Source organism: Stylophora pistillata, chromosome 1 (assembly GCF_964205215.1).
Source record: "Stylophora pistillata chromosome 1, jaStyPist1.2, whole genome shotgun sequence".
Classification (NCBI taxonomy): Eukaryota; Metazoa; Cnidaria; class Anthozoa; order Scleractinia; family Pocilloporidae; genus Stylophora; species Stylophora pistillata.
The window spans coordinates 18,562,242-18,571,685 of NC_142519.1; the positions used below are offsets into that span (position 1 = coordinate 18,562,242).

Sequence of the window (9,444 nt, forward strand, 5' to 3'; positions counted from 1 at the left end):
CGGAAGCCATAAAAGTAACAATCAGAAGAACAACTAAGCAGAAGGTCTAATAGAGCACAAGACGCAAGATTGGACGTTCGGGCTTCTGGGATCCCCAGAGCTCGGCATTCTTCGATGCGAGGGTTTGCCACCCTAATGCCGAGTCTTACAAGGACCAGGAACCACAGCAGATTTATCGCATCCATGAAAACGACAAGAAGCGGCTGTACTCAAGGAGAGTGTTGGATGTTGATCATGGCTCGTTCACGCCGCTTGTATTTACAACTACGGGAGGGATGGGGATGGAATGCATAAGATACCACAGCCGATTGGCCGAGCTGATAGCCGCCAAGAAAGGGTAACGATACTCGCAAACAATTTCCTGGATCCGAGCAAAGACATCCTTTGCCCTCCTTCGGTCGGCCTAAGTTTGCCTTCGAGGATCGTGGGTGAAGCGCCGCGCTGCGTTTGACTATAATAATTGTGACGTTTAAATCGCTGCTGCCGAGGGAGCCATTGACATTTTTTAATGATATTTAGCAGCCTTTTATATAGGGTTCTAGATTTGCCATTCACATTTCTCTTTTCTGTATAGTTTTAGATATGCTTTTACTTATCAGATTATTAGACTTTAAATCTGTTCAGATTTGACTCCGTTATTTACAGTTTTCCAGACGCTTTGACATTAAAAAAAGGAGTAGATTGTGAGCCGAAAGTGAGTTATTTTGGATCGTTTTTTACACTGTTGATATTTTGTATAGAGTGCCGAAGTGTGACGTCATGTTACCATGGTAGCATTTTTGCTGGATCTAAACACTATTTGGCGTCTTTCGTTACATCTCATCATAAAATGGGCCAATGCTTCGTTCCCGACTGCAATCATCAGTCAGAAAGTCACAATTGCAGCTTTTACCGTTTCCCCAAAGATCCTGCTCAAAGAAGAAAATGGATTTCTCTAATAAGGTAGGTTGATTTTTGGTACAATGACCACCATGATGCACGGCCACGTGTCGGTTATAGTTACGCGGAAGATGGTTTTATTTAACCACTCAAAAGTGCACTGACCTGTGGATTATACCTTTGAAAGACCTCTAGAGAGAAAAAAAGCTTTTTTTTACGTTATGATTAAAGTTTAAAACCTTCGTTTTCTCTCTCCAGACGAGCTGATCGTGAACCTGGCAAAGGCGCTCGAGTTTGTAGTTGTCATTTCCGAGGAAGTAAAGAAGAAGGCCCCGAGGTCTTTTCCTGGAATAAAGACAAACTATTTGAATCTCGAAATGCTCCAAAAAGGAAAAAGCAAAGAACTGAAGTCCCAGAGACAACGACTATCGAGCAGATCCTTTCAGAATCTTCGACGAAGAGCAACCAGAACGAGCCTTGCGAGCTCAGTTGCGAGGAGATGCAAATGAAATGCACTACTTTGCAGACTGAAAATATCCTGCTACAAGCAGAGCTAGGGACATTAAAGACCCAAGTATCCGAGTTGAAAGAAAAAGAAAGCTACTTAAAAAGAAACTACAGCTCTTTTAACATGGATTCAAAGGTAATCAACATGGAAACTGGCCTCCCAAACAAAGAAATGTTCCACATTGTTGTCGAATATGCCGAAAGATACCGCAACGATATTGTTTACGTGTGTGGCTGGAAAGTAGACAAGATATCTTTTGAAGATCAAATATTGATAACATTGATGAAGATTAGACATAATTATCATAACTTACATTTAGCTGAACTTTTTAGTTGCAGTACTGCTACAATAGCGAATATTGTGACAACATTTATCCATGTTTTGCACCAAATTCTATATGAAGATCAAATGGAGATAGCTGTTCCATCCAGACAAAAAAACAAAACTTCACTTCCAGGCTCATTTAGCTTATTTGGAGACTGTCGTATGGTAATAGATTGCACCGATATCGAGGTTGCTACACCTAAGCTTATGAGTGACCAAAAATTGACATATTCAACGTACAGGGGTATGAATTCTTTTAAGACAATTGTTGGTGTGGCACCCAACGCGGTTATAACTTATGTAAGTAAACTTTTCCCTGGCTCAGTATCAGATAAAGTAACGGTTCAAAAGTCAGGAATATTAAAGCATTTTGTTGCTGGGGATATTATACTTGCGGATAAAGGGTTTTTGATAAATGATATTGTTCCTAATGGTGTATATGTGAACATTCCCCCATTCTTGAACAATGGAAAATTTACAGAAAGTGAAGTTAAGTTAACAAAGAGCATTGCAAAATGTCGTATACACGTAGAACGTGCTAATGCTAGATTGAAGAACTATAAAATTTTAAATTTTGTGCCACCATACTTGCGATCCCTCTCTGGTAAGATTATACAGCTATGTGGTGCTTTAGTTAATTTACAAAACCCATTAATTAAGGAAACCAATGACACTGTTGACTTTGATTAGTCATTTTAATTGAAATATTGATCATCTTACATCAGTTTACTAAGGCCTGGTATACATTGGCATTGTCTGATCATAGTTAATCAATTAACTGTATTCTGATACAAAGAGTGGACAGGTGTTGTGTGATCTGTGAAAAGCTTGTAACCCTATTTTACTTGCTCATGATACAAGGAATCATGATACACAACTTAATGACAAACTATTTATTTCTGATCAGTATTCCTGCCACCACACCCTTATGCTAGTCTTATTATGAATTCAGATAACCAACTGTATTCAAATACGATTACAATGAATCTATCATTTTCTTGTCTCAAGTAGCTAATGTAAAAACCCCAGCAAATGTTGCTGTTTAAAGAAAAACAATTTTAAGATTAACATGAACATTTTTATTTTATATACACCCTTCAGTTACTGCATATTTGTTGTAAAAGTTGCAATGATTTTACCAAATAAAACAATATTTTAAAAAATATTTCTAAAAGTATGTATTATCAAATCCATTACTTTATAAAAAACTACATTAATTTTACAACAAAGTCTTAAAATTTAAAGACCACCATCAACAAGTGCAGGAATCATGTGAATTGTATAAAATTCTTGAAGTGAAAGAAGATTTGGTTCCCATGTGCAGTCTTTCTGGATTGCCAACACAACAGTTTGCATTGTTGTCCAAACCACAAAGTAACAGATTTGCTTCCCAGTTATAAACAGCTGACCCTGGACTTGATGCCAGTAGTGGTGGGATTGTTTTAAACAATAGCCAGCATCTCTCTTTACTAAACAGAACTTAGGGTCTTTAACAGCCTCCTCAATTGTTGAATTGCGATGTGTGTAAGGGCATTTGACTTCAATGATCGCATTGTCATCAACAAGTCCATCTGGTGATGCACCCAAAACACCAGACTTGTGTAGCCAAAGGCCACAATCCTTTACTACTTTCATTGTTAATTTGGTGAAGGCCTTTATTCCTTCTTTCTCGTTAACGACACCCCATCGAACAGCCTGCACTCGAGAGATGTCGTATTCTCCAAGAACACGCTTGATAAGGGAAGGAGTGACTCTTTTCGCTTCAAGAACTGGACCAAAATTGCTAGCAGTCAAACGTCCTTTTCTCACCACATGCCACTCTCCACATTCACGTTGCTCTTTCGTGATCTCACAGACTGATTTCACTTGCTGCTCACTTACTTTCAATTTTTCCAACAAGAAATTTGTATCAAGTCCGCTTTCAACAAACTCTCTCGATAAAATGATTTCTTCGACTGTGGAGATCGGCAGACGATTCTCTTTGTCAGGTTCGGGGCTCAAAAGCCATAACATTCCTGTGAACTCGCCGTATCTCTTCAGCTTGTTCCGTAGCCATTCTCTGTCCTCATCTGTAGTTTTTCGTTTTAGGACTTTAGTTTCTTTGGGTGGATACAGATCTTCTACCGTTTTAACCACCTCGGATGCCTTTTGTTTCTTCCACTGACATTCGATGTCAGTTCTACTTAAGTTGTGGTAGCCATGAAGGAACAGAGCTACAGCGTGACTACACTTTGAACCGCCACGAGGGCACTCGCATTCTGTGGAACGTATTTCGTTTTCTTGAAGATATATCTGCGAAGGAAAGAGAAAAAGAAATATAAGCTTACTTTTCAAGATTTCCTTTAAACGAAGATTCGAAATCACTTAATTTAAATAAGTTTTGGTTTGGCGATGTTAACGGATAGACATCGAGTAATAGAAATTTTACACTTACTGTGACTTTATACGTCGTACTTTTCATGCTCGCTTGCACTGACCCTCTGATAATTCCATCACAATAGCAAAAAGATAGAACGTGTCCAGATTGGTAATGGTTTTCGCCACGGTTTAAAGATTTAGGCTCATCTGAGAAGTATTTTGCGAACGATGTTATCGACAACGCCGCCATGTTAAACACATGTGAGTTTGTTTAGATCCAGCAGAAATGCAACCATGGAAACGTGACGTCAGGGCTTCGGTACTCTATTATAGAGGATTTTATGGAAATTATTGCTAAATAAAGATTATTATCAAAGACAAAGCAAAGAGCGCAAGTCACTTTCGTATCAGTCGAACACAAAGTAATGCGCGGAAGCCATAAACGTAACAACCAAACACAAAGCAAAGAACACAAGTCACTTACGTATCAGTCGAACACAAAGTATTGCGCGGAAGCCATAAACGTAACAATCAAACACAAAGCAAAGTGCGCAAGTCACTTACGTATCAGTCGAACACAAAGTAATGCGCGGAAGCCATAAACGTAACAATTAAACGCAAAGCAAAGAACGCAAGTCACTTACGTATCAGTCGAACACAAAGTAATGCGCGGAAGCCATAAACGTAACAATCAAACACAAAGCAAAGTGCGCAAGTCACTTACGTATAAGTCAAACACAAAGTAAAGCGCGCAAGTCATAAACATACAATGAAACACAAAGCAAAGCGAGCAATTCACAAACGTAATAGTCAAATACACAGTAAAGTGTGCAAGTCACTTACGTAACAATCAAATAAAAAGCAAAGTATGCGACCTACCAACATAACAGTGGAATCAAAAACAAGTACGAGAGTTATTAAGGTATCAAGCAAACATAAAGCAAGGCTCGCAAGTCACAAAAAATGACAATCAAACACAAAAAAAAAGCGCGCAAGTTCCTGACGTAAAAATCATACGCAAAGCAAAGTGCTCGAGTCACTAACTTACCAACCAAACACAAAGCAAAACGTGTGAGTCAGAAAAGAGAGTGCGTAATTCATTAATGTGACAGAAGTAACAGTCAAACAAAGGAAAGTGTGCGTTAGTCCCTTGGGTAACAAGCACGAAACAGGGTTTGTCAGTCACCAACATAACGATCAAATACAAAAATGATTACGAAAGTTGCTATCAAAACAATTGCGAGTCAATGCGTGCGCAACAGTCGAAAAAGAGAAAATAGAGTGCACGCATTAGAAATTCAACAATCAATCATAAACACGATGTGGGCGTATCAACTTGCAATCGAATACAGAACACTTCGAGAAAGTTAGTAACGCAACAATCATAAAAAAACAACAACAACAACAAACACTGCACGCCAGTCACGAGGTAACTATAAAATTTCGACCACATTTTGAAAGTAACTAATGTAAGCAACGAGACACAAGAGTGGGTGAGGCAGTTTATAGCAATCACAAATAAAACAGGGTGCAAGGGTAACAAATGTAATAGTCAGAAGCAAAACAAAGCGCTAGAATCACTAACATAACAAATTAAATATCACTAACATGACACTCACAATCAAAACAGAGTGCGATGTTTGATGTAGCCATCAAACACTGTTAGTGCTCTTGCAATGTTTGCCAGTTTGAAGGTCCTTTTTCTCCTCTCCTCAGAGTAGTTCCACATAATCTCGTCTTTATTGTTCTCAAAGTAGAATACTTAAGAAAAGAGTAGCACTCTGGAACATGCAAAAGAAAAAAAGAAAACAAAAAGGAACATATTTCCGTGTGTTGTGTCTTCTCTGCGGGTAAAGCGAGTCCCTCTCGCGGTTTCTTGCAAGAAGACGCGGCTCGGTTCTCTCTTTCCAGGCTTTCACGTCCGATGTTTACATGTGACCACGCTCTCGATGCAGTTGGATGAAAACACAGTCTTCTTTCGTGAGTAATGCTGAGTAAAATAAATCAGGTAGGCTTTTTTTTATTTTTATACGACATGTGGATGGCGATTTGTCCCGTTAAGATTTGTGCACGATCTATGGTAATCAACTGATGAGCCCGAGTAGCTCCTGAGTCTACCACAGCAACAACTTATTGACCCAGTGTTCCAGTGTTTTTACCAGCGTCAGAAGACCTCACATGCTTTACTGTATCTATTAACCGCTTTTGCTCGAATCTATTCTCGTCGGACTTGTTGTGTGTATAAGTAAAGTACTTGGGACTCATATGTTATTATGCTAATCACATGATTTAAAAGTGCATTTTTTCAGCGAAATCCTCAGTGATTGTTTGTTAATGAACAGGAAGTGGTTTAATTGTTTTTATTTACAACCCCAAACAAATCTAAAACATAGTCGTCCCAAAGGCAATTCATTATTTGTACCATCGTAACACTGTATGTGGTTATAATACTAAAGTCTTGCTATTTTTCCTCTTATTTAAATCATCACTGTGCATTAAATTTCATGGAACAAATTAAAACAATGTTTTGTGAATGGATTACCTTTTCCACTTAAAAAGAGTCCAACATTAAAAGACCAGTGAAGGATTTGTTTGCTGTCCCCCCCCCCCCACCCCTCCCCTCCTCAATCCTCAATCTTGGTCTTATTGTACCATTGTTAAACAACTAGGGCTTCCCATTTTTGTTTCGGCTGCTATTGTTTATGACTGGGAGAGTTGCAAAGTACACTTTATACATTAAAAATACACAAATAGAAATAATCTTAGGAATATGATGTAATGCACACTTTGCTTTGGATTTTAAAGTCACTTAGAGATGAGATTAGCACAAGTCATTTTTGCCCAGTGGTGAATACTAGGAAATACTGGACTCCTCTCCCCTCCCTTCTTGGAATGATGAAGCCAAGTTTGGTATATTCATGCACTGGGGAGTGTACTCGGTAAAAAGTTTTGGAGTAGAATAGTTCTGGTAGCAGTAGAAACATAATCAAGATCCAAGTTTTGTGGAACTAATGAGGAACAATCATCAATTTGACTTTAACTATCAAGACTTTGGCTCATTGTCTTTTATGCAGAATTCTTTAATCCAGCAGCTTGGCAGCCCTTTCGACAAAGTCTGGTGCAAGATGGGTATGAAAATTGCTTTATGATTTATTTTGATGATGAAAAAGTTTGGTCTACTTCACAAGCTGTGCCATTCCTGAGTGATTTGAGAACTAGACTCAGAAAGTACACATCCTGAGTTTCAGTCCTAATGGCCATGATTTTAATTGGTTCAACACCTGCTGCCATGTGAGATTTTAAACCTTGTTTTGTTCTTTTGTAGTTACATGTTGCATTTTTTTTCTTATTTAAGTCATTGGCATTTGTGTTATAGTCAATGCAGAGGTTAAATGGAGCTTAAGGAATGATTTGATTTTAATGTGCACAGTTAATATATAGAATAATTCTTGAAGATGTGTATCTGATGGATGCAAATTGTTTTGGGGATAAGGATAAGATAGGATAAGAATGTTTATTCCAACCTGACCGAATGGTCAGCGGATGTTGGTCAAGACGGTTGTGATTTTTGAGCTCCGCTAAGTTTCTTTATATTCTTTGCTTTTTCTTATTTTTGTATTCTGTATTTTTTTGTGTGTGTCCTTTCGTTTAACCTTTGTGCAATGCCTGGGTCAGTTGCGGCTTTGAAGAAGGAGAATAACATACTTAAAGCGCAACTATCGTCAATGTCGGACGAGGTAGCTAGATTGAAGGAGTTGATACAGCGACATAGCGAGAGAAGCGAAGAAGTTCTGCCCAGCGAAGAAGGTGCCCAATGTGTAGAGTTCTTGAGCAAGAAATACGACGACTTCCATCTCTTTAGCGGCATGGCCAAAGACGAACTCCAGCGACTAAGCACCAAACTCGAAGAGCTGAAAGCCAAGGTAGATATTATTGGAAATGCTATTGACGAAATTCAAGAACATAGTTTCCAGTATAATGTAAAAATTGTGGGAGTGCCTGAGAGGCTGCAAGATGAATCCGCAGCCTCGATAAGCAAGCTTTGCCTAAACATTTTTAAAGAAACGGGAGCTGATCTATCGATGTATGACATCGACACCGCCCATCGTGTTCCCAGCAGGAATAACAATGGAAAGCCAAAGCCGATAGTTTGTAGATTTGTCAGGCGTTTAGCCAAAGAAAGCGTCATGAATCATCGTAAAGATGCATGCAAATTGGACCCGGCTTCCGTTGGACTCCCTGAGGATGCCTCGTTAAGCGCGGTTAGAATTTTTGATCATTTGTCACCCCGAATGCAAACAGTCCTGTTCGAGGCGAAGAAGTTTAAAGAACAGCATTATTACCAGTACTGTTGGTCAAAGGGCTCCTTTGTTTATTTACGGAAAGATGCTACGTCTCGAGCCATCAAGATCAAGAATATTGGTGATCTGCTCAGTCTGGAAAACGGAGACCAAAGCTAAGTATATATCTCGTAATAACAACTCTCAATGGTAGTCCTAAGTGACAGATATGTTTGCCGAGCAAACAAATCTTTATTAAAAAACCTTCCTTTCTCAAATGTTGATATCATCCGAACGCATGGTCAGTTCAATAATAGCCTGAACAGTAACTTGCCAACGAAAAAGTACTTAGATAAGCTCCGTAGCCTCCATGAATTAGATATTTTTAGTTTGAATACTCAAAGTAGTGTCAATCCTGATAGCAACCTAAATAATCAACAAATTCGAAGCCGATATTTCTCACCACATAGCTTTTGCAAGTTTAAAAACGACCTAAACTTGCAAATAGCATACCATTATCCACCAGGGACTTTAAGGATTACCTAGGGAATTCAAATTACACCAATTCTTTCTTCTTTGACGCTGTCACTTCTACTGAAATTGAAATGGAAATTTTGAGTACTCAATCAAAAAAAGCCTACGGACTTTATTCATGTCCAGTTCGTCTTTTGAAGTCCGCACGTCAAGCTTTATCTCATACCCTAGCTGAACTAATGAACATGTCCATTTCAACTGGTATCTATCCCCACAAATTAAAGCATGCTGTAGTAATTCCAATTTATAAAGCGGATGATGAAACTGACCCAAACAATTATCGCCCAATATCGTTACTGTCCGTGTTTAATCGAATATTCGAAAAACTAATGTACAAACGCCTAAAATCTTTTATAAATAAAAATGATATATTTTTCACATCGCAATATGGATTCAGAGAGAACTGCTCAACTCAACATGCAATTCTGGATATTCTAAATACAATTCAAAACAACATTGATAAAAAATTATATTCCTGTGGCATTTTCATTGACTTGAAAAAGGCCTTCGACACAGTTGATCATTCGATTTTGTTGCATAAATTACACCATTATGGAATTA

The 9,444-nt window shown here is 38.5% G+C and overlaps 3 protein-coding genes across 3 annotated transcripts; 2 read left to right on the forward strand and 1 right to left on the reverse strand.

Annotated features, from left to right (window-relative positions):
* The first annotated feature begins 741 nt into the window (after positions 1-741).
* LOC111335340 (uncharacterized) lies at positions 742-2,876 on the forward strand. Its single transcript, XM_022941224.2, has 2 exons — positions 742-942; positions 1,138-2,876. The coding sequence occupies exons 1-2, from the start codon at positions 830-832 to the stop codon at positions 2,399-2,401; spliced, it is 1,377 nt and encodes a 458-aa protein (XP_022796959.1). The 5' UTR covers positions 742-829; the 3' UTR covers positions 2,402-2,876.
* On the reverse strand, positions 2,393-4,402 carry LOC148741511 (uncharacterized). Its single transcript, XM_088741661.1, has 2 exons — positions 4,146-4,402; positions 2,393-4,003 (listed from the first exon to the last, which is right to left on the reverse strand). The coding sequence occupies exons 1-2, from the start codon at positions 4,317-4,319 to the stop codon at positions 2,951-2,953; spliced, it is 1,227 nt and encodes a 408-aa protein (XP_088597787.1). The 5' UTR covers positions 4,320-4,402; the 3' UTR covers positions 2,393-2,950.
* A 3,213-nt stretch (positions 4,403-7,615) lies between these two features.
* LOC148741512 (uncharacterized) lies at positions 7,616-8,834 on the forward strand. Its single transcript, XM_088741669.1, has one exon. The coding sequence runs from the start codon at positions 7,732-7,734 to the stop codon at positions 8,527-8,529; it is 798 nt and encodes a 265-aa protein (XP_088597795.1). The 5' UTR covers positions 7,616-7,731; the 3' UTR covers positions 8,530-8,834.
* The last annotated feature ends 610 nt before the right edge of the window (positions 8,835-9,444 follow it).

Excerpts from the sequence above, each read along its gene's own strand:
- LOC148741511 (XM_088741661.1), bottom strand. The coding sequence starts at position 4,319 with ATGGCGGCGTTGTCGATAACATCGTTCGCAAAATACTTCTCAGATGAG. Across the intron at positions 4,004-4,145 it reads GTACGACGTATAAAGTCACA|ATATATCTTCAAGAAAACGA; the intron begins GTAAGTGTAAAA and ends TTTCCTTCGCAG.
- LOC111335340 (XM_022941224.2), top strand. The coding sequence starts at position 830 with ATGGGCCAATGCTTCGTTCCCGACTGCAATCATCAGTCAGAAAGTCAC. Across the intron at positions 943-1,137 it reads AAATGGATTTCTCTAATAAG|ACGAGCTGATCGTGAACCTG; the intron begins GTAGGTTGATTT and ends TTCTCTCTCCAG.
- LOC148741512 (XM_088741669.1), top strand. The coding sequence starts at position 7,732 with ATGCCTGGGTCAGTTGCGGCTTTGAAGAAGGAGAATAACATACTTAAA.